This window comes from Carcharhinus amblyrhynchos, chromosome 18 (assembly GCF_965287045.1).
Source record: "Carcharhinus amblyrhynchos chromosome 18, sCarAmb.v2.hapA, whole genome shotgun sequence".
NCBI lineage: Eukaryota > Metazoa > Chordata > Chondrichthyes > Carcharhiniformes > Carcharhinidae > Carcharhinus > Carcharhinus amblyrhynchos.
The window spans coordinates 7,003,322-7,028,284 of record NC_137341.1 but is presented as its reverse complement, the minus strand read 5'-3'; the positions used below and the strand labels follow the sequence as shown (position 1 = coordinate 7,028,284).

General features: G+C 45.7%; 2 protein-coding genes across 2 annotated transcripts in view; one reads left to right on the top strand and one right to left on the bottom strand.

The window, feature by feature from the left end:
• LOC145355175 (phospholipase A2-like) overlaps window positions 1-18,201 on the bottom strand; it is a 50,232-nt gene extending 32,031 nt beyond the window's left edge. The window contains exon 1 of the mRNA XM_080207088.1: window positions 18,159-18,201. The gene's annotated coding sequence lies outside the window, so the exon portion shown is untranslated. The remainder of the gene's footprint in view (window positions 1-18,158) is intronic.
• On the top strand, window positions 14,684-24,233 carry mrps34 (mitochondrial ribosomal protein S34). Its single transcript, XM_080206301.1, has 3 exons — window positions 14,684-15,052; window positions 21,088-21,130; window positions 23,844-24,233. The coding sequence occupies exons 1-3, from the start codon at window positions 14,735-14,737 to the stop codon at window positions 24,134-24,136; spliced, it is 654 nt and encodes a 217-aa protein (XP_080062427.1). The 5' UTR covers window positions 14,684-14,734; the 3' UTR covers window positions 24,137-24,233.
• Window positions 24,234-24,963: the final 730 nt, after the last annotated feature.

Below are 24,963 nucleotides of genomic sequence, written 5' to 3'. Positions count from 1 at the left end.
AGTCATGAAGTGCCTGGAATAAATTTTGCGAAGGTATTGTTTGCATGGAGGTACATATACCCGCTGTTAGAGAATTTAAACATGTATTTTTGAAAACATATTATATTCTGTCTTAAAAAACATACACCTTGGCTATTGACACACTGCTCTAAGGCATGATGGGATGTAGTCAAGTAAAAAGAACTACATTCCTCAGAACGATGTGGCTGTTGAGCAAAGGGGAGAAAAACTCTCATCATTGTGACAGTGCTAGAGATCTCTGCCAGGCCAAATGAATAGACTATACATTACACCAGATGAAAACAAAAGTGCCAGGAGACAGTGAGAAACTCTTATCAAGTTCGCAAACTGATCATGCCATCCCTTGCTATCAGAGGTTAAATGTTATTGGCATTGATACATAATCCCTACAGGTAATAATTGGCTCACACCCACCCGAGGTGGGCAAGAAAATGGGCAAATGACTTTTGAACATTGTAATGCCGAGAGTGATGTAATCTTAGAGAGATTTTGGATCGCCACCAAAATCACCCTCCCTTGCTACGTTGAACCAAGCTTTGGAAATAAAGAAATGTCTTTAACTAGGGTATTGTCTCTGTGAGTCTTTATGTTGAGAAAGCGAGCATAATACATAGTGTCTGAAAAACACTCCTCCAGGTAGACAGCAGAGCCCCTCATTTTTAAACACACCATGCAAACCTTACAGATTAATTGCTGATTTATCACTTCAGGCTGCTGGCTAGTGCCGATCCTAATTCTTTGGTGTCTTTTATCACTCTGTAAAAGAAATCACTGTGCAGAGAAAGGCAGATTTTGTTGGCGTTGGCTGTTGTTGGTATTCTTAATTTGACTGCAGTCGGGTGTGGTTTCATATTGTTGCCCTCAGGGCTGAAGGAGAAGCTTCGGTGAGTAGGAGTGGCTATCGAAAGCGAGAGGAGGAGGAGGTCACTATTGGAGGCAAGTGGAACCTCCCTTACTTTTGCAGATGGGTATTGATTCAGGTGCCATTATTACACACAAAGAAGGTTGTCACCAAGTTATTTCACTTGCTGCAGCTAGATCTCAAACTGGGGCATGAACAGCAGAGCCTGTGACCATCCAGGTCACCACGAACCTTAACGTCAGTGCTACAGCTTTCTAAAGGACTACAGCAAGTGACACCAGTGACATATCAAGTTTTCAACCCATTGCCACACCGAGGAGGTCAACGGCGTTCTACATTAACAGGAATGTCAATATTTCATTGCCCATGGCAAAGGAAAGCTGGATGAGACAGCACTAGATTTTACCTGCATGGCTGGGTGTACAGACTGCACACACATTGGCCTGTATGCTCCTAATAACCAACTTGGAATGGCCAATGAACTTCAAAGTACCAAATGCTATGTGACAATCCCATGTCATCAACTCGAGACTGTTCATATAATTTACAATCCTTGTTTTTTTTATTGTGGCCCCAATAAAACACTAAGTTTTGCTATTTTTATAATTTAATCAGACCCTCAATCTGTAGACTCAGGATATTTAACCCACAATTACTCTAATTCTCTTCAGGCTCAAAAATGGAATGACTCATTGGCAGGAGAGCTACCATGGTGGGAAAGTGGGACATTATGGGTAGAGGTGGGACATTGTGAGGGGATGCGTCATTCTGGGGCCATGGAACATTGTGGAAAGGTGGGACATTGTGGAGAGATGGGATATTTTGAGGGAATGGGACATTGTGGGTGGTTGGGAAACTGTGAGGAGATGGGACATTATGGAGAGATGGGATATTTGTGAGGGAATGGAATAATGTGGGACACTGTGGAGAGATGGGACATTGTGGGTGGTTGGGACACTGTGAGGAGATGGGACATTGTGGGTGGTTGGGACACTGTGAGGAGATGGGACATTGTGGAGAGATGGGATATTTGTGAGGGAACAGAACAATGTGGGACGATGGGACATTGTGGGGCGGTGGGATATTGTGGGGAGGTGGGATATTGTGAAGAGGTGGGACATTGTGGAGAGATGGGATATTTGTGAGGGAATGGAATAATGTGGGGCAATGAGACACTGTGGGGAGATGGGACATTGTGGGGAGATGGGACATTGTGGAGATGGGATATTTGTGAGGGATTGGAACACTGTGGGGTGATGGGACATTGTGAGGGGGTGGGACATTGTGGGGAGTTGGGACATTGCGGGGGAGATAGGACATTGTGGGGCAAATGGAACATTACAGGCTATGTGGGACATTGTCCCAGACTGAGTAAGTGACTCAGACATTGTCGGGGAGTTGGGACATTGTGGGGGAGACAGGACATTGACCCAGACAGGGCATTGCAGATTGAACATCATGGGGAGATAAGACACTGGGGAAGATGGGACATTATAGGCTTGGGCATTGTGTAATTTTGGGAGAGAATCAGACATGGTGGGAAGTGGTGAAGTAATATATTTGCTCCTACCCACAAGGGCACTCAACTCAGACCCAGCTTTTCTTATCCTCTTTTACCTGCCAGGACTTCTAAGGCCAGGGAAGCCCTGCCTCCACAGATGAAAGTTAGACATTGGGAAAAATTTGCCACCACTCACGAAGAGTGGGGGAATCAGAAATATCTTTCTGTTTACGGACGGGGAGAAATCAAGGCTGTATAAATTATCTCCTTTTCTGTCAATAACAATATATGAGTCACAGAACATAGAACATAGAACACTACAGCACAAACAGGCCCATCGGCCCACAAGTTGCACCGATCATATCTATACCTACCAAGCCATAGAACTATCTGTAACTTCCAATGCCATTAGATCCCATTTACTCATCCAGAAGTCTTTTAAAAGACCCCAGCGAGTTCGCCTCCACCACCACCGACGGCAGCCGATTCCACTCACTCACCACCCTCTGAGTGAAAAACTTACTCCTAACAACTCCTCTGTACCTGCCTCCCAGCACCTTAAACCTGTGTCCTCTCGTAGCGACCATTTCAGCCCTGGAAAATAGCCTCCGAGAATCCACCCTATCTATTCCTCTCAACATTTTATAAACCTCTATCAGGTCGCCTCTCAACCTTCGTCTCTCCAGGGAGAAGAGTCCCAGCTTCCTCAACCTATCTTCATAAGGCATGCCTCCCAATCCAGGCAACATCCTTGTAAATCTCCTCTGCACCCTCTCAATAGCTTCCACATCCTTCCTGTAGTGAGGCGTCCAGAACTGAGCACAGTACTCCAAGTGGGGTCTGACTAGGGACTTATAAAGTTGCAGCATTACCTCCCGACTCCTAAACTCAATCCCTCGATTAATGAAGGCCAGTACACCATACGCCTTCTTGTCCACATCCTCCACCTGCAAGGATGGTTTAAGAGTCCTACGGACTCGGACCCCAAGATCCTTCTGCTCTTCAACCCAGCTAAGACTCCTACCCTTGATATTGTACTCCTGCATCCTGTTGGTCCTGCCAAAATGGACCACTACATATTTATCCGCGTTGAAGTCCATCTGCCACTTCTCCGCCCAGTTTTGCATCCTATCTATGTCACGCTGCAACTTCTGACATCACTCCAGACAATCCACAACACCACCAACCTTTGTGTCGTCGGCGAACTTACTAACAGGTAGGTAAAGTCACCATAGTCCCAGATGACCATGGGCTGGTGGTAATTTAACCCGAGGATCACCTCAGTCGAGGGGCAAGGTTGAGAAGACGGGGCCTTCATGAATAACCTTAACCGGTACAAGAACTGAACCTGTGCTGTTGCCTTTTCTCTGCATCACCAACCAGCCATCCAGCCAACTGAGCTAAACCAACTCCCCAGTGGGATGTTAACGGTCTCGGGCAAGACTTGTAAAATCCAATCTGAGGTCAAACAGAGAAATCCGTTCTGTGAGTCTCGCCTGCTCCAATTCCAGTTCGGGTGTGGCAGTAAAATTCCAGCCCCCATGTCAGAGAACATGCTCACAAATACCCAATGATGAGTTATTGAGGGTCATTCTTCAGACTCCTTTCCAAATGGTTAAAAAATTAAATTTAACTGAAGAAAATATTAGCTTTTGCAGTTAAACAAAGATTAAAATCCTTGTAATATGTTTAAGGCTCTCTAAATCAAGGCTTAAGAACATAAGAACATAAGAAATAGGAGCAGGAGTAGGCCATCCAGCCCTTCGAGCCTGCCCCGCCATTCAATAAGATCATGGCTGATCTGTCGTGGCTCAGTTCCACTTTCCCGCCCTCTCCCCATAACCCTTAATCCCCTCTCCTATCAAAAACCCATCAACCCGTGTCTTAAAAATATTTAGCGAGGCAGCCTCCACCACTTCAACGGGCAGAGAATTCCAGAGATTCACCACCCTTTGAGTGAAGAAGTTCCTCCTCAACTCCGTTCTAAACCGCCCCCCCTTTATCTTGAGGCTGTGCCCCCTAGTCCTGCTATCCCCTCTGAGCGGGAATAGTCTCTCCACCTCTATCCTATCCATCCCATTCATCATCTTATACGTCTCAATGAGATCTCCCCTCATTCTTCTAAACTCTAACGAGTACAAACCTAATTTATTCAGCCTCTCCTCATAGCTCAACCCCCTCAACTCCGGCATCAGCCTAGTAATGTTACTAGGCTAGGCTAATGTTACGCCATTGTTTAAGAAGGGTGCCAGGCAAAAGGTGGGGAATTATAGGCCGGTTAGTTTAACGTCTGTGGTAGGTAAAATGTTAGAATCCGTCATTAAAGAGGAAATTGCGAGGCATCTTGAAGGGAATTGCTTGATAGAGCAGACGCAGCACAGTTTCATTAAAGGGAAGTCGTGTCTGACAAATTTACTGGAGTTCTATGAGGATGTGTCTAGGGCAGTGGATAGAGGAGAGCCGGTGGATGTGGTCTTTCTGGATTTTCAGAAGGCGTTTGACAAGGTACCTCACAAGAGGTTATTGCAGAAGGTCAGGGGACATGGAGTTGGGGGTAGGGTGTTAGCGTGGATAGAGGATTGGTTGTCAAATAGGAGGCAGAGAGTGGGGGTCAATGGGTGCTATTCGGATTGGCGGTTGGTGACTAGTGGGGTGCCCCAGGGGTCGGTGCTGGGGCCTCAGCTATTTACCATTTATATAGATGATCTGGAGGAGGGAACCGAGTGTAGAGTGTCGAAATTTGCTGATGACACCAAGATTGGGGGAAAGGCAAATTGCGTGGAGGGTGTGGAGAGTCTGCAGAAGGATCTAGATAGGCTGGGCGAATGGGCCAGGAAATGGCAAATGGAATTTAATGTTGGCAAGTGTGAGGTGGTCCACTTTGGTAGGAAGAATGGTAGGAAGGACTATTACTTACGTGGCGAAAAACTGCAGCAGGCGACGGTGCAGAGGGACCTCGGGGTCCTTGTGCATGAGTCGCAAAAACCCAGCTTGCAGGTGCAGCAGGTGGTCAGGAAGGCGAATGGGATGCTGGCCTTCATAGCGAGGGGGATTGAATATAAAAGTAGGGAGGTCTTGCTGCAGCTGTATAGGGCATTGGTGAGGCCGCAGCTGGAGTACTGTGTGCAGTTTTGGGCGCCGCACCTGCGCAAGGATATTTTGGCCTTGGAGGGAGTGCAGAGGAGGTTTACTAGGCTGATACCGGAGTTGAGGGGGTTGAGCTATGAGGAAGGCTGAATAAACTAGGCTTGTACTCGTTAGAGTTTAGAAGAATGAGGGGAGATCTCATTGAGACGTATAAGATGATGAATGGGATGGATAGGATAGAGGTGGAGAGACTCTTCCCGCTCAAAAAAGACAGTAGGACTAGGGGGCACAGCCTCAAGATAAAGGGGAGGCGGTTTAGAACAGAGTTGAGGAGGAACTTCTTCACTCAAAGGGTGGTGAATCTCTGGAATTCTCTGCCCGTTGAAGTGGTGGAGGCTGCCTCGCTAAATATTTTTAAGAAGCGGGTTGATGGGTTCTTGATAAGAGAGGGGATTAAGGGTTATGGGGAGAGGGCGGGAAAGTGGAACTGAGCCACGACAGATCAGCCATGATCTTATTGAATGGCGGGGCAGGCTCGAAGGGCTAGATGGCCTACTCCTGCTCCTATTTCTTATGTTCTTATGTAAACCTCCTCTGCACTCCCTCCAAGGCCAAAATATCCTTGCGTAAGTACGGCGCCCAAAACTGCACACAGTACTCCAGCTGCGGCCTCACCAATGCCCGATACAGCCGCAGCAAGACCTCCCTACTTTTATATTCAATCCCCCTCGCGATGAAGGCCAGCATCCCATTCGCCTTCCTGACCACCTGCTGCACCTGCAAGCTGGGTTTTTGCGGCTCATGCACAAGGACCCCGAGGTCCCTCTGCACCGTCGCCTGCTGCAGTTTTTCTCCACGTAAGTAATAATCCTTCCTACCATTACTCCTACCAAAGTGGACCACCTCGCACTTAATATTAAATATATTATCAATAAACTGGCCAATACTTATCCTTCAAACAGCATCACAAATTACAGTATTACAGTTTTGCTGTTTGTGTGAGTTTGAAATGCAAAAATTGGCTGCTGAGTTTCCCACATTACGACAGGGACTATACTTCAAAACTACTTCATTGCCTACAAAGCACTTTGAGGTACCTGATGGTCAGGAAAGGTGCTACAGAAATGCAAGTCTCTTTTTATTTTGTTACTCACCTCAATAACTACTCGTGGTAGCAATTTCCACATTCTCATCACTCCCTGGGTGATGGGCTTTCTCCTGAATTCCCTGGTGGATTTATTAATGACTATTTTATATTTATGATCTCAACTTTTGGATACCACCACCAGGGGAAGCATCTTTTTCATCTCTCCCCCGTCAAACCCCTACATCATTTTCAGAATCACTATCACATAACTCCAACATAAATATTACCTCTCTCGACTGCCAACTGCTACTCCTCTGAATAATATGGCTGACAGCATTGAAAATAGACATTCACAGACTTATTATCCATAAAGTAATAACAATTATTGAGAAGGATTGAACATACACTTAGCAACAGTACTTACGACAAAGAGTTGAGAGCTTTAACCAGGAAATCTAAAGCAGGTTACAGCTCCGAGCTCAGTGTACTAGATCGGCCAAACCTATGAATTCCAAAGTACCATTATTTAAAGCTTTTTTAGTGACAATTAACATACTTCATAGCATTACCTAATAGGTCACCCAACAATGAGTTGATTGTTCTGGTCTTGCAGTGCACAGACCCGTAACTCGCTAACATGGTACACTTCCCAGTTTTCTCAGGTAACTCCTTTAAGTCTCAATGCTTGAGTGAACAAAGGAACCTTCTCTGCCCGTTCTGGTTACGATGCCGGTGTTGGACTGGGTTAAACACAATAAGAAGTCTCTCAACACCAGGTTAAAGTCCAACCAGTTTATTTGATAGTAAACCCACAAGCTTTCGGAAACGGTGTTCCCTCGCCAGGTGTGTGGAAGGTTCTGATCTGGGTGTGACTTTATATGCCCTCCTCTGATCAGAACCTCCCACACACCTGATGAAGGAACACCATTTCCAAAAGCTTGTGGGATTACTATCAGATAAACTGGTTGGACTTTAACCTGGTGTTGTGAGACTTCTTACTGTGTTCCGTTTACAACAGCTGAAGATTGTGAGAAGGTCAGTCACCTCAGCTCCAGGACGTCACCTCAGGAGTTCCTCAGGGTTAGTGCCCTAGGCCCAACCATCTTCAGCTGCTTCATCAATGACCTGCCCTCCATCATAAGTGGGGATGTTCATTGCTGATTGCACAATGTTCGGCTCCATTCACAATTCCTCAGAAGCTGAAGTAGTCATGCCCACATGTAGCAAGATCTGGGCAACATGCAAGTTTGGTCTGATAAATGGTCACATTTGCACCACACAAATATCAGATAAGTGAGAATTTAAACCATCTCCTCTTGACATTCAATTATATTATGATCAATGAATTCCACCATCATTAACATCCTTACATTAGTGAGCCTGATTTTTAGACCCTGCCAGAATATTAAGCTCACCCTCAAACCCACCAACGCCTCTACTTTCTCAAAAGACTAAGGAAATGTGGCATGCCAGTTATGACTCTCACCAACTTTCACAAATGCACCATAGAAAGCATTCTTTCTGGTTGTATCACAACTTGGTATGGCTCCTGCTCTGTCCAAGACTGCAAGAAACTACAAAGGGTCATTATTGTAGCGCATCCAACTACACTTTTCACTGCATGGTATAACGCACGTGACAATAATAAATCAAATCAAATCAAATGGCTGGGGAAAAAATCATAATGAATGGCACACTGCGGGATTATGATCCACATCTGAGCTTAATGATGGAGTTCCCAAGTGTGCAGGAAGAATCCAGCCCACTGCAGTACAGGTCAGACCTGGTAAGTCAGCAGTGAGTACCTCACCTCCCCAAAGCCTGTCCACCACCCACAAGGTACAAGTCAGGAGTGTAATTTAATACTCATCACTTGGTTAGATGAGCACAGCTCCAATAACACTCAAGAAGCTCAATAAAGCAACCTACTTGATTGATTGGCAACTGAGTCACATTAAACTGGGCGGCACGGTAGCACAGTGGTTCGCACTGCTGCTTCACAGCTCCAGGGTCCTGGGTTCAATTCCCGGCTCGGGTCACTGTCTGTGTGAAGTTTGCACATTCTCCTCATGTCTGCATGTGTTTCCTCCGGGTACTCCGGTTTCCTCCCACAGTCCAAAGATGTGCGGGTTAGGTTGATTGGCCATGCTAAGAAATTGTCCTTTAGTGTCCAGGGATGTGTAGGTTAGAGGGATTAGTGGGTATAATATGTAGGGATATGGGAGTAGGGCCTGGGTGGGATTGTGTTGGGTGCAGACTTGACGGGCCGAAGGGCCTCTTCTGCACTGTAGGGTTCTATGATTCTATGAAGCCTGCACCAACCATGTACAGTAACTGCAGTATGTACCATCTCTGAGATGAACAGCAGCAACTCATCAAGACTTCAGCAATAGCACCTTCCAAGGCAGTCACCTCCCAGATCTGTGAATTTGTGAGATTTTCTTGGTGTTTTAACTTGGTTCTGGTCGACTGGCTTTCCCTGCAGTCTTTTGGCTCCAGAACAAAGTAAGAGTATTAAGAGTAGAATTCGGGAGTCCTTTTATTTGAGTTGAAAGTAATTTAACTAATTAAGCATTAGCCTTGTTTCAGTTGATGGCACACTCTCGCCATTGAGTCAGAAAGCTGTGAGTCAAATCCCACTCCAGACATTTGACCACATAATCCCGGCTGACACTCCAGTCCACTACTGAGGGAGAGTTGCATTGTCAGGGGTGCTGTCTTTTAGATGAGGCCTCAGATCCAATTGTCCTCACAGCTGGGAATAACAGATCCCAAATTACTACCTTGAAGGCCTGGCCAAGGCTTATCCCTCAGCAGCCAACATCAAGAAAACAGATTAACCGATTATTTATTTTGATTTGATCTGATTTATTATTGTGACATGTATTAGTATACAGTGAAAAGTATTGTTTTTTGCAAGTATACAGACAATGCATACCGTTCGTAGAGAAGGAGACGAGAGAGTGCAGAATGTAGTATTATAGTCATAGCTAGGATGTAGAGAAAAATCAACTTAATGGAGAAAGATCAACTTAATTCATTGCTGTTTTTGGGAGCTTGCTGTGTGTAAATTGGCTGCCAGATTTCCTACACTCCTTCGACTATAAAAGGATGTCCTGAGATTGTGAAAAATAGTTTAGAAACACAAGCTCTTCATTTATTAAAAGCAACTGGCTTTCCTAACTTCAAGAATTCTGATGTCAAAAATAGTGTTTGGGAAGTCGACTCATAGCCAGAAAGGTGGTGGGCTTTTATGATTAGCCCATTGGCTCAAGACTGCAAGAATCTACAAAGGGTTATGAGCGAAGCCCAGTCCATCACACAAACCAGCCTCCCGTCCATTGACACTGTCTACACTTCCCACTGCATCGGAAAAGCAGCCAGCATAATTAAGGACCACAGGCGCCCCAGACATACCGTCTTCCACCTTGTTCCATTGGGAAAATGATACAAAAGTCTGAGGGCACATACCAACCGACTCAAGAACAGCTTCTTCCCTGCTGTCATCAGGATTTTGGATGGACCTACTTCGCACTAAGTTGATCCTTCTCTACATCCTAGCTATGACTGTAACAGTGCATTCTGCACTTACTCCTTTCCTTCTCTAGGAATGGCATGCTTTGTCTGCGTAGCATGCAAGAGACAATACTTCTTATTGTATACTACTGTACGTGACAATAATAAATCAAATCAAATCATTGTCTGGAACCAAGACCTTGCCAACCATATTGGAAAAGCTAAAAGTTGTACACAAGCCGTAAGAGTCATGAAATATAATTCTCTAATATATATAAGCCGGGATGTTACCACTTCGCAGAACGGAATTCTCCGTTGGCCTGGGGCGGGATTTTACGAGCCTCGCCCAAGTAAGGTCATCAAATAACGGCCGTACAGCATGTTGTATAGTACATCACAAAAGCAATTGTGGGACGAGGGAATAACTTTCAACCTCACTGCCTGAATGATCACCTGTCAGAGCAGATCACACAGTGATTGTAGAACCTATCCAATTTTCATCCCATTGAACGTAGTGCAGTTGAAGATGAGCCCCACCAGCAACAATGGAAATTGTAAAACAGAAAAGAAAATTCTAATAGCAACAGGCTTGGTTGTTTTTCAGATAGTCCTCAAACTGGAAATGTCACCTGAAGCTTGGAGTCCATAACGTGCCAGAACCTAGGGAATCATTTCTTGAGTAATGGGATCAGGATGTAGGTGTGAACTGAAAGTCACTGGGTTAGCCCATATGTTACATACTTTGCATGGTTTTAAGACCAAGGTGTCCCCATAGCTGTTACAAAGCAGCATGACTTGGTGATGGCCCGCAAATGCAACATGTTCTCTCATTTGCATGTTTTGCGTTGTATTTCAGCCTGTTGTATTTTCATTAATTTGAGTCCTTCCACGTCTCCATGTTCTGTGAAATGACCCAAGGCTCAATCTATTGATGATGATCTACCACAAAGGTGCTTGCATGTTTGGTAAAGGATTCCATTGGTCTTCAGTAAGCTCACATTCATCAGAAAAGAGGATGCATTGCAGGAGCTCATCTTTTGGCAGCACCTTCCAAACCTAAGATATCGACCATCCATAAGGACAAGGATGGCAGACACATGGGAACAGCACCACCTGCAGGTTCCCTTCTAAGTCACTCACCACACTGATTTGGAAATATATCGCTGTTTCTTCACGCTCACTGGTTCAAAATGCTGGAAATCCCTCCAAACAGCATTGTGGGTGTAGGTACACCTCAGGGACTGAACTCAGTGGTTCAAAAAGGTGGCGCACCACCTTCTCAAGGGTAATTAGGGATAAGAACATAAGAACATAAGAAATAGGAGCAGGAGTAGGCCATCTAGCCCTTCGAGCCTGCCCCGCCATTCAATAAGATCATGGCTGATCTGTTGTGGCTCAGTTCCACTTTCCCGCCCTCTCCCCATAACCCTTAATCCCCTCTCTTATCAAGAACCCATCAACCCGCTTCTTAAAAATATTTAGCGAGGCAGCCTCCACCACTTCAACGGGCAGAGAATTCCAGAGATTCACCACCCTTTGAGTGAAGAAGTTCCTCCTCAACTCCGTTCTAAACCGCCTCCCCTTTATCTTGAGGCTGTGCCCCCTAGTCCTACTGTCTTTTTTGAGCGGGAAGAGTCTCTCCACCTCTATCCTATCCATCCCATTCATCATCTTATACATCTCAATGAGATCTCCCCTCATTCTTCTAAACTCTAACGAGTACAAGCCTAGTTTATTCAGCCTCTCCTCATAGCTCAATCCCCTCAACTCCGGTATCAGCCTAGTAAACCTCCTCTGCACTCCCTCCAGGGCCAAAATATCCTTGCGCAGGTGCGGCGCCCAAAACTGCACACAGTACTCCAGCTGCGGCCTCACCAATGCCCTATACAGCTGCAGCAAGACCTCCCTACTTTTATATTCAATCCCCCTCGCTATGAAGGCCAGCATCCCATTCGCCTTCCTGACCACCTGCTGCACCATAAATAAAAGACATGGGCACGTTGAGCGTGCATTGTCAAGACGTGCTAGTTAGGTATATTAGCCATGCTAAATTCTCCCTCAGTGTGCCCCAACAGGCACCAGAGTGTGGCGACTAGGGGATTTTCACAGTAACTTCATTGTAGTGTTAATGTAAGCCTACTTGTGGCATTAATAAAGTTTGAACTCTACTGAACTTTCATGTAACAAAGTGAGCAGACCTATTTTTATTTATAGCTGGTATTTTGGAGAAATTATTTTTGCAGTGATTTTAATTGCTACTGTTTTTACTTTTAACACAGCATTTAGGTGGGAAGAAGTTACCATTTTTAAGAGTGTGAAAAGCAAGTGTTAATTTGTCACTGGTGTATGATAGTGTCAACTTGGAGCATTACATTAATGTAGAACAAGTCAAGCCCAGTCATTGCTGTGATACGCTTAAACTGACTATGCAAATTCAGGTATGAATGTTATCAATGAGTATACCTCAGTACCTTGGATCAATATTGTCATGTTGTGAGTTATGTTATAATCTGTGTGTCTATGTCAAGATGTTAGTACACCAAATTATAGTTCACCTTCCTCTTTGATGTGTTTAGCAAGTGCTTGACTCACCCATCAGAGCATCCTAATGAAATTTGTTGGCATAACTATTAATACAATTTGCTCCGATTGATGTAAGACAGATCCAATTAACCAAATTCAGACATCTCGGGCAAATTTCTGCAGCCTCCCAGCCATGTGTTTCCCGCCAGTGGGAGATGGCACGTTGTTTGCCAGCGGCAGGATTCTCTGTTCCCGCTGCTGTCAATGGGAATTCCCATTGGGGTCACCCCATACTGGTGGGAAACCCGAGGGCTGCCAGAGAATCCCGCCAACGTGAACAGCCGAAGGATTCTGACCCTAATATTTTCTTGCACAGGAGAATACCCCCGAATTCTTTGACAGGGGATTAAGGCAGAGACAACAACTTGATTAATATTGCTTGCTGAGTTTATGACTGCACTAATCCCAGTAATTTTATATTATTTAGGGGCCCATAAGATGGTCATTGCCTGGCACTTGTGTAGCGTCAATGTTGCTTGACACTTGTCAGCCCAAACCTGAATGTTGCTTTATCCAATGCCATTGCAAGTACCTAACACCTGGGTGCATCGAGTGAACAAAATCCTTTCGAAGGTAATAGAAATAAAAGTTTCTGGTGTTTTTATAGTTTTAAACTAGTGAGCACCACCTTCTCATGTGCAATAAATGCTGGCCAGCCCATGAAGGAATAATAAAAATGAATACCCAAAAGAGAAAATGCTGGAAAATCTCAGCAGGTCTGGCAGCATCTGTAAGGAGAGGAAAGAGCTGACGTTTCGAGTTCAGATGACCCTTTGTCAAAGCTGGTTAGCTTTGCTGCCAGACCTGCTAAGATTTTCCAGCATTTTCATTTTGGTTTCAGATTCCAACATCTGTAGAATTTGCTTTTATCCTGTTTTAATAAAAAACAAGTACCCTCACTCCCTAGCATTCTCTTCCCCATCCTTCTGCTCCATCCCTTTCTCCATGTATCAATCCCCTCTCTCCTCCCACTTACTCCCCTCACCTCACTCTCTTGGTTGCCAGTCAATCCCCACCTCCTTAACATTCCCCTTCCTCTCTCAGTCATCCAGCCTTTTTGTAATTGCTCTTCACCTTACCCCCCTCACCCCTATTCTTCTCCTATCCAATACTCAGCCCCTTTTCTCTACCCTCCCCTCACCTCTCTTCGTCACCCTCCCACCCCAGGCCAATCTCCCTAGTTCGGCTGTACTTTTCTGGTGAGATGCCACGAGCCGGTGTTGGCAGCGCATGACCTGATGCCAATGAAGTGCCTGCGGGCATCTCCAGAGAGTGAGAAACTGAGTTCAGGTTTCAGTTCCATCAGAACTGCGAAAGGTACAGAAGTATTTAACCAGTGAAACATGGCATTGAAGGGTTGCTGTGAGATCTGAACTGGTCTTCTGGACCTTAAATGGAATTACTAGTGTCAGTACTACTGATTTTTACTGGGATTTGAAAGTTCTGGACTGGTTTTTCCTTCTAGTTTATGCAGCAAACCAATTTCTCAGCCAGCTTCAAGCAAAATGTTGCAATTGCACTACAGAATGTCCAATTCAAATCATTCTTGGTTCATTTCTGCTGCTGAATTCTCACTTATTCAAATGTTTGACTAATTGGCTCTAAAAACCTATTTCCAAAAGATGATTGGAACAAACTGCCTCTGAAACCTCCAGAACATCAACGGACCTGAATGTTTCCAGCATTTTCCAGGCTTTTGTGTGAGAAGGTTTTGTTTTTTTATCTTATATGAAGTTGCTGCAGTTTGTCCCAGTCTGTGAGAACTAAATCCCAATTCCTCCTGCGAGGGGCGCCAGCAGTCCACACAGGCCCGGAACCTCTCCTCAGGCGGAACCTTTGTTGGGGCATAACTTTATGCAGGGCGGAACCTTTATCGGGACGGAACCATTAGTGGGCGGAACCTTTATCGGAACGGAACCATTAGTGGGCGGAACTTTTTATCGGTTCGGAACCACTAGTGGGCGGAACCTTTATTGGGATGGAACCTTTGTTCAGGGCGGCAGTGGGGACCGGTTTGGCTGTTGCTACCCGGCCATATCTTTGGTGTCGCATGTTTTAGGATCCGCCTTTGGGAACAATGGGCCGCCAGAAGCGAGTGCGGCCCATCGCGGAGCTGGCCCGCAAGGTCCGCGAGTACTGGGCCCTCAAGCAGCGGCCCCGGGACAGCGAGCGCTACGCCCTGGACCAAGAGACCATGAGGCGGCCGGCCAGCGGCAAGAAGCTGCCGCTCCTGGCCCACCGGGACATCCGCACCGAGAGCCGCCTCTTCCAGCACCTCAACCGCCTGCCCCTCTTCGGCATCGGCCGCCTCTTCACCAAGAAGTCCTGGCTGCTGGCCTACGACGAGCCCTGCTACTGGACCATCAGCAAGGTCAAGGTGGACTACACGGCCCAGGTCAGGCCGGGAGGGAGAGCTGGGGCTGTCGCTCAATCCAACCCCTGTCATGAGAAACTAGAAGCCCTTCAGGCCATTCAGCCCTTCGAGCCTGCTTCACCATTCATTATGATCATGGCTGATCATCAGATTCAGTATCCAAATTCCGCCCCCCCCCCCCCCCCCACTTTCCCCCCATATCCCTTAATTTCTTCAGCCCCAAGAGCTATATCTAATTTCTCCCTGAAATCACACAATGTTTTGGCCTCGTACTTTCTGTGGTAGTGAATTCCACACATTCGCCACCCTCTCAGTGAGGAAATTTCTCCTCACTCAGCTCTTGAAAGTTTATCCTCAAACAATGACCTCAAGTTCTGGACTGCCCCCACCGGAGATGAGGGCGTTGGACGATGAAGAGAGACTAAATAGACTGGGTCTGTACGCGTTGGAGTCCAGAAGGATGAGGGGGGGATCTTATAGAGACGTATAAGATAATGAAAGGGATGGATAGGGTAGAGGTAGAGAGATTCTTCCCACTCAGAAAGGACAGCAGGACAAGAGGGCACAGCCTCAAGATAAAGTGGGGGGGGGGGCGGTGGTGGGGAGGCAGTTTAGAACAGAGTTGAGGAGGAACTTCTTCACTCAAAGGGTGGTGAATCTCTGGAATTCTCTGCCCGTTGAAGTGGTGGAGGCTACCTCGCTAAATATTTTTAAGACACGGGCAGATAGGTTTTTGACAGACAAGGGAATTAAGGGTTATGGGGAAAAAGCGGGAAAGTGGAACTGAGCCACTTCAGATCAGCCATGATCTTAGTGAATAGCGGGGCAGGCTCGAAGGGCTAGATGGCCTACTCCTGCTCCTATTTCTTATGTTCTTATTGGGAGCATTCTTGCTGAATCTACCCTGTCTACCCCTCTTAGAATTTTTAAAGTTTCTATGAGATCACTCTTCTAAACTCCCAATGAATATAATTCAAACCAACTTAATTTCTCCTCAAAGACAGACCTGCCATCCCAGGAATCAGCCTGGCAAACCTTCACTGTACTGTCTCTGTAGCAAGGATAGAGGACTATAGGGTCAAGGTCCTGCATTAGGAGTAGGAATAAACCACTGCATTAAAACCCCAGGCCATTCCTGTCCTTTTATCACTATCCACCTCTTGGCTGGACCACACCAAGCTGCACTGGGGCATCTGCTCTCCCCTGTCCAGATTTGTCACCACGTCCAGGATTATTCCTGGAATTCTAGGATAATTCCCATCATCAAATCCCCACAGTGCAGAAGGAAGCCGTTCTGCACAACAATCCCACCCCAGCCCTTTCCCCGTAACCCCAAGTATTTACTCTGCTAGCTCCCCGACACTAAGGGGCAATTTAGCATGGCCAGTCCACCTAACCTGCACATCTTTGACTGTGGGAGGAAACCAGAGCACCCGGAGGAAAACCCATACTAATAGGGAGAACATGCAAACTCCACACACAAAGACACACACACTAACTGAAGGCTGGAATTGAACCCAGGTCCCTGGTACAGCGAGGCAGCAGCGCTAATTAGTGTGCTGCTCTGGCTTTTTTTCAAACAAAACATTTCAGATGCTGGATATGTGAAATAATAAAAAAACAGAAGATGCTTGAAAGAATCGGCAGGCTGGTAGGATCTGTGTGGAGAGAAATAGCATTTCCGGTCCACCTTACTCTTTGGGGCTCTCAAGCAGTCATACAGGCTCAGTGTTAACTCTGCGTCTCTTTCCACAGATGCTGCCAGACCTATAGCATTTTATCCTGACTTTTGATCACTACCAGCTACCCATATAACCCCAGTCCACCACCAATGACAATATGTGAGAATTTCTAACTATGACGAATATTAAGACCATTTGCTCAGCTGGTCTCTGCAGCTATCTCCTCTTCCTGTAGTTGCCCTAACCCTGAACTGGCATCTATCTCTTAAACTCATTGTGCATATTCTACGAAAGCCAGCTTCTGTTCCACCAGATTCTCATTAAACTGCTGGCTGTCCAAATGTCCCTTCCTGGCTCGATTGCTAGCTAATTCCCTACTGTTCTGTTCCCTTTGAAATCTACTGTCATTACCATTGAAAACCCATACATATCCTTCTAAACTTATGCTCATCTCAATTCTCCCTCTCCTGTCCAAAGCCTTCAAGTTAGCTTTTGCTTCCCAAATCTGTGTCTTGTCTTTTTTGCATCTGTGTGTTGAACATCTCCAGTCAAATTTATTTTCCTGCCATTGCATAAAAATGGCCTTAATCAAAGCCCGAATGATACTTTGTGTGACTGTGCCTCCTCATCCTTCCGAATCCCTGCAACCTCTGACATGGTTGACCACACCACCCTTCCGCATTAGCCAGCTGTTTGGGACAGACTTTACCTGGTTCTATTCTTCCCTATCCAATTGTAACTGGAGAAGCTGTTGCAATGGATTCTCTTTCACCTCAGCTGTTCCCCCAAGATCCTTTTTTGGTCTCTTCCCTATTGTTCATCTATATGCTAATCCTTGGTGATGTCATTGGAACAGCCTCAAGAATCAGACTATTCTGTGTCCTATTTGAGCTGGAGCTGAAGTTTTAACCCCGTACCCTCTCCATTATTGACAATGGGTCACCTGTACTCAATGTCAACTCCTCACAGATGCAGCGAGACCTGCATTTTCTCTTTTGCTCTCCATCATTAAGTCTGCCTATTTCCATTTGTGTAATGTTGTCCATCTCCATCCTTACCTCAGCTTATCTCATTCCTGCCATTTATTCTTCCCTTAGCCAGCCACTCTCTTCAACTTCCTGCCAACTTGAGCTCACCGAAAGCCCTTCTAGCTGTATCCAATCCCACACCCCTCACCTCTATGCTCGCTGAATTATATTGACTTCCCTTTCACAGATACCTCAATTTTAAATTCCCTGTCTCTTCCCTCCCTATCCCTGTAATATTTCATAGTCAGACTGCATAGCCATCAAGAGAATTCCTCAACACTGGCCTTTCTATCCCTCGCTCCCTTCACACTACCAATGCAAGCTGCAGTTACTGCCGTCTGGTTTCAAAGTTCTCGGACTCCCTGCTTAAACATCTCCACGTCTCTCTCTTCCAATTTGATCCTCCAAAAATCCTACCTCTTTGACCAAGCTTTTGGTTGGCCGTCCTGATATCCAATCCAAACTGATGTCGGTTTTTGTCTGGTAGTGTTTCCGTTTCGCACCTTTGGATGCTTTCCTCCAGTAAGGGTGATATATAAATGTATGTTGGCGCTGTCACTTCATCAGCAACGGGGTGGGCGGGGAGCCTTTCTGCTGATGAGATTTGCCGTTTAGAATTCCTTTGCAGATTGGTGGCAGTCCTACATTTGAGCCTGCGTTTCTACCGTGACTGGCTGTTTCTATTTCGGGATGTTTGCTTTCCCATTCAATTAAAATGTTACACTCATTGCATGAAGCAATGGCAAGGCATTGGCTAGAATCCTGTGGCTCTTTCTCAATTCAGTTTATATCGCAGTTGTGAAGCCTTCAAAACAAAGATGGTTGTGTGGAGGTGGAGAAGGTTAAGAACATTGGAATGTGCAGGAGTGAGAAAGACAACAGCTCGCATTTATGCAAGTTCTTTAATGCAATAAAACATCCCAAGGCATTTTGAAGGAGCGCTATAGAAATCACACAGAGATATTTGTCTAGGTGATTCGAGTTTGGTCAAGGATTACCATCCCTCTCACCAGTCCTCAAGTTAATTCTGGCTTGAGAAATGGCACCTACATAGTTTATTTATTAGTGTCACAAGTAGGTTTACATTAACACTGCAATAAAGTTGCTGTGAAAATCCCCTCGTCGCCATACTCCGGCACCTGTTTGGGCACACATAGCAAAGTAGCTTAAAATTGCAATACAAAATTAATATCACAGTGAGGCAGAAATTCCTATTAGCTGTATATTGCCTTAGGCAACTCTGAAACCTGTTCTTTCTGTGGGTGTACTGGCAGCTTATGGAACGTTGACTAGTAATTACGTATTTCAGTTTTTTCATGATGAGCACATGGTGTTTTATGTTCCTTTATACCCCTTTAACCATGTGCCAGCAGGACTTGTGCTGCCCTATGTTGTATTCATGTTGCATAATTGCAAAATGTGCGAGCCTAATTTGTGGAAGCCGCTTGGGCTGATATTATGCCGCGCAATGTGCGATGAGAAATTGAAGCATCCAGTTAATCACCGTGAAACCAAAGCTGGCTTGGGGCAAGTGTTTGACACGGATGGGCTTTCTTGTTGGAGATGCCTTTCTGAAGTGGTCACTTCAGTAATGTACTTCATGTTACCCATTAGTGATGGTTCAAATAGTTACATTTGAAGGAAAAAAACAAGATTTGAGAACATTTGTAAAGAAAGTCTATGTGTGTGGAATCGGGAGCACGTGCATTGAAGCATGGAAAGTTCTGTCATGAGATGCCCCAAGTTGTTGCTTTATTCTGTATATTTGCAGAGTACGTGCAAATGACCTTGAGGTGAAGTTTATCAGTCCTGCATGATCAGTGGGTCAGAATCAGTTCTACAATCCACCCCCTCCTTGATCTCCTGTTTGGGGCAGTATGGTGGCACAGTGGTTAGCACTGCTTCCTCACAGCATCAGGAGCTTCGGTTCCAGCCTCGGGTCGTTGTCTGTGTGGAGTTTACATGTCTCCTGTGTCTGCGTGGGTTTCCTCTGGGTTCTCCCGTTGCCTCCCACAGTCCAAAAGATGTGCAGTTAGGTGCAGTCTATGAAAGCAAGCATGCCATATGTCTTCTTGACTACCTTCTCCACCTGCATTGCCACTTTGTGACCTTGTACCTGTACACCCAGATCCTTTTGCTTATCAATACTTACAAAGGTTCTGCCATTTACTATATATTTCCCATCTGCATTAGACCTTCCAAAATGCATTCGTTCACATTTGAAGTGAATTTAAAACAATACGAATTGATGGAATAAATGCTTCTGCTTAATAAATGTTCCAGAGAACGTTCTATTACCCATGCTATGTTTGAATTAATCCTGTTAGGAAAGAATGACCAAAGGGCGTTATGCACAGTAAAACAGATATGCTGAAAATCTGAATGCTGGAAGTACTCTGCAGATCAGGAGAGGAAAATGGATTTAATATCAAGAATTACGGTCAGCGACCTTTCAGCTGAATGTCATTTGGTTCTCTGAGATTCCAGGGTCATTGAGACTCACACAGCAAGGTTCTGCTGAAAACCACAATTTGCAAATTCTACGAGCTTACTCTTTCAAACAGCACATTGGGAAACACGGAGGTCAGATCTTGTGCTGAATACAGCCATTCATAATCCTCCCCAAGATTTTATGTAAAATTACGTAGGATGGCATTACGTAGGATAAACAGCCTAACTGGTCTATGCTGGCGTTAATGCTCCATTTGAGTCTCCTCCCGTCATTACTCATCTAACTACAGTTGTAACCATCTATTCTCTTCTTGTTCACTTGTTTAGTTTCCCCTTAAATGTATCCGTACAATTCACTTCAGTCACTCCCTATGATTCACTCCCGGTGAAAATGTTTCTTCTGAATCCTCTATTAGATTTCTTTGGGACTATACTATAGGACGAGGGAGCACAATTTCAGAATAAGCGGTCTCCCATTGAAGCTAATCTTTGGAATTCTGTAGCCCCCCAAGAGCAGTGATGGCTGGGTCAAGGCTGAGTTAGCCAGATTTTTGACCTGAAAGGGAGTCGAGGTTTAAGGGAGACAGGCAGGTATTGAGGCCTGTCAAATCACCCATGATCTTAGTGAGCGGCAGAGCAGGCTCGAGGGGCTGAATGGCCTACTCCAGTCCTATTATTTTATTGTAAAAATGAGCTTGGACTATCTACTCGACAATACACAATCATAATACACTATCTGTCAACTCTTAGCTCCTGGATTTTTATTTGCATATTTTATAGTGTTATTAATTTTACACTTGTCGCCGTCATCTTCTTGAATGAAGATCCAAAGTTTTTTTACCAATAAAGGATGAAAGCTGCTGTTACAATAATGAAGCTGTTTTTCTCTCTCTAGGATATGGACCATGGAAGAGCATGGGGTGTGCTAACGTTCCGAGGTACGTCTTAACTTTTAACAGCTAATTTATCGTAAAATTCTACTGAAAGATTGTGTTGGATTTGTCTTGATAAGATCACATTTACAATGCGAAAGGAGGGAGGGTGTGTGAAGGGGAGGGAAGACAAGTCTGGAGATGGAGAGGGCGGCATGGTGGCATAGTGGTTGGCTTCACAGCATCAGGGGCCCAGGTTCGATTCCCGGCTTGGGTCATTGTCCTTGGAGTTTGCATGTTCTCCCTGTGTCTGCGAGGGTTTCCTCTGGTTTCTTCCCACACTCCAAAGATTTGCAGGTTAGTTTGATTGGCCATGATAAACTGACTTTTAATTCAGGGGAATAATAGGGTAAATACGCAGGCTTACGGAGATAGGACCTGGGTGGGATTGTTGTCCATGCAGGCTTGATGGGCTGCATGACCACCTGCACTATAGGATTCTATGATTCTGCTCTATGCTATTGGGGAGGGAGGGTGCAGACAGAGGGAAGTTGCATGATCTCTGAAATAGAACACAAATTGGACACACCTGCAATTCTGGTGGCCAGTTTAAGCAAAGTTTTAAGTCTGACAATGTCATTGCTATCTTGAGTGTAAGTGCATCATGAGACAGATGGAAAGTCTAAACACAATGCAGAGAAATTGTGGGTGGCACGGTGGCACAATGGTTAGCACTGCTGCCTCACAGTGCCAGGGAACTGGGTTCAATTTCAGCCTTGGGTGACTGTGTAGAGTTTACATGTTCTGCACGAGTCTGCATGGATTTCTTCTGGGTGCTCCCAAATGGGTTAGGTTGGTTGACCATGCTCAATTGCCTCTTAGTGTCAGGGAGATTAGCAGGGTAAATACATGGGGTTATGAGGATAGCACCTGGGTGGGATTGTGATTGGTGCAAATTTGTCTGACAAATTTATTGGAGTTCTATGAGTATGTGTCTAGGGCGGTGGATAGAGGAGAGCCGGTGGATGTGGTCTTTCTTGATTTTCAGAAGGCGTTTGACAAGGTACCTCACAAGAGGTTATTGCAGAAGGTAAGGGGGCATGGAGTTGGGGGTAGGGTGTTAGCGTGGATAGAGGATTGGTTGTCAAATAGGAGGCAGAGAGTGGGGGTTAATGGATGCGATTCGGATGGGCGGTCGGTGACTAGTGGAGTGCCCCAGGGGTCGGTGCTGGGGCCTCAGCTATTTACCATTTATATAGATGATCTGGAGGAGGGAACCGAGTGTATGTTGGCGAAATTTGCTGATGACACCAAGATTGGTGGAACGGCAAATTGCGCGGAGGGTGTGGAGAGTCTGCAGAAGGGTCTAGATAGGCTGGGCGAATGGGCCAGGAACTGGCAAATGGAATTTAATGTTGGCAAGTGCGAGGTGGTCCACTTTGGGAGGAATAATGGTAGGAAGGACTATTACATACGTGGCGAAAAACTGCAGCAGGCGACGGTGCAGAGGGACCTCGGGGTCCTTGTGCACGAGTTGCAAAAACCCAGCCTGCAGGTGCAGCAGGTGGTCAGGAAGGCGAATGGGATGCTGGCCTTCATAGCGAGGGGGATTGAATATAAAAGTAGGGAGGTCTTGCTGCAGCTGTACAGGGCATTGGTGAGGCCGCAGCTGGAATACTGTGTGCAGTTTTGGTCGCCGCACTTACGCAAGGATATTTTGGCCTCGGAGGGAGTGCAGAGAGGTTTACTAGGCTGATACCGGAGTTGAGGGGGTTGAGCTATGAGGAGAGGCTGAATAAACTAGGCTTGTACTCGTTAGAGTTTAGAAGAATGAGGGGAGATCTCATTGAGACATACAAGATGATGAACAGGATGGATAGGATAGAGGTGGACAGACTCTTCCTGCTCAGAAAGGACAGTAGGACTAGGGGGCACAGCCTCAAGATAAAGGGGGGGTGGTTTAGAACGGAGTTGAGGAGGAACTTCTTCACTCAAAGGGTGGTGAATCTCTGGAATTCTCTGCCCGTTGAAGTGGTGGAGGCTGCCTCGCTAAATATTTTTAAGACGCGGGTTGATGGGTTTTTGATAAGCGAGGGGATTAAGGGTTATGGGGAGAGGGCGGGAATGTGGAACTGAGCCACGACAGATCAGCCATGATCTCATTGAATGGCGGGGCAGGCTCGAAGGGCTAGATGGCCTACTCCTGCTCCTATTTCTTATGTTCGTATGTTCAAACCCGATGAGCCGAATGGCCTCTAGAATCATAGGATTCCTGCAGTGTGGAAGGAGGCCATTTGGCCCATCGAGCCTCCAGCGACCACAGTGCCACCCAGCCTTTTTCCTCACAACCCCACGTATTTACCCTTGCTAATCCCCTGACACTAAGGGGCAATTTAGCATGACCAGTCCATCTAACCCACTCATCTTTGCACTGTGGTAGGAAACCGGAACACCCAGAGGAAACCCACACAGACAAGGGCAAGACGTGTAAACTCCACACACAGACAGTGACCCGAGGCCGGAATTGAACCTGGGTTCCAGGTGCTGCGAGGCAGCAGTGCTAATCACTGTGCCACCGTGCCAGCTTCCTTCTGATTTGTGGGGATTCTATTCAACTAAATATTATGTAAAGATCTTGGGTAAATAGGAAAAACAAGATTAAGTCATTCTATGTTTGTTGTATTGCATATGTACATTTTGTTTGATTCATGAGTTTGGTTCACTGAACCTCCAAGATTTTTGTGTTTTATCGAAGTTATTTTACTCCTCCTCCGTATAGGGAAGACTGAAGATAATGTTAAACAAATAGATAAAGTTATGTACCATGATTGGCGCCTGATACCAAAACACGAAGAAGAAGCTTTCAAGAGCTTCACACCTGTTCCTGAGACGAATATTCGCTACGTTCCTTATCCTCCTCTGCTCCGTGCCATGATACTGGCTCAAAGACAGAAATCCGGCAAACCTACAGATGAAGAGCTCATGATTGATCTGGAAAGGAATCGCCACTTTCCAAAGGACTATTTTAAAAACTTGGAACTGAAGAAAGAAGCAGAGGGCACCCCAGTATAACAAGACTCTGCATTCCTCACAGCTCCTGATGGACTAAGTGTTGTTTCCAGCAATTTGTCATGCTGATTATGTACAATAAAACCCATTTTTCTTTGCACCGCGTTGTATAGCTTCAGTCCAACACTTGATATCAACAGGCAGGAAAAGGCCATCTGGCCCAGTAAGACTGCCCCACACACACCATAACAGCTGAAGCATCATGACTGAAACCTTCCAGCCCTCCTCCTCCTCTGCTGCATTTCCTGGAAGAGGTGAATAATAATCCAGGGCCAATGAGAGATTTTTAAAAAGCTAGACTATTGTACGTTCTGTAAAATGACCTTCGCCTTCAAAATAATAGGATCTCTGCCACAGGCAAGAATCAACCCAGCTGCCTCTTAATGTACTTGGTTCCCCAGGAAAACTTACCTCTCTGAGTCCTTGATATGGCAGCAAGGTGTGTTGCCCTTAGATTAAATTGGTAGCAAAATGCATTCTGGTGATTTTTTTTTCTTAACTGCAGGCTGTGTCCATTATTCAAAACTCAGAGGGCTGATTGTAATTTTGGATACTGTATATAGGAATAGGCCTACTTACATTACAGTGGCCAAGGCCTAAACTAAACTCAGTAGGATGGCTGGAAAAGTAAGATGTGTCACTTAATATGAAATAACACTGCAATAAGTTTTGAAGGGGCAGCACAGTGGTTATCACTGCTGTCTCAGCACCAGGGACCCAGCTTCGATTCCCAGCTTGGGTCACTGTCTGAATGGAGTTTGCACGTTCTCCCTGTATCTGCATGGGTTTCCTCTGGATGCTCCCGTTTTCTCCTGCAGTCCAAAGATGTG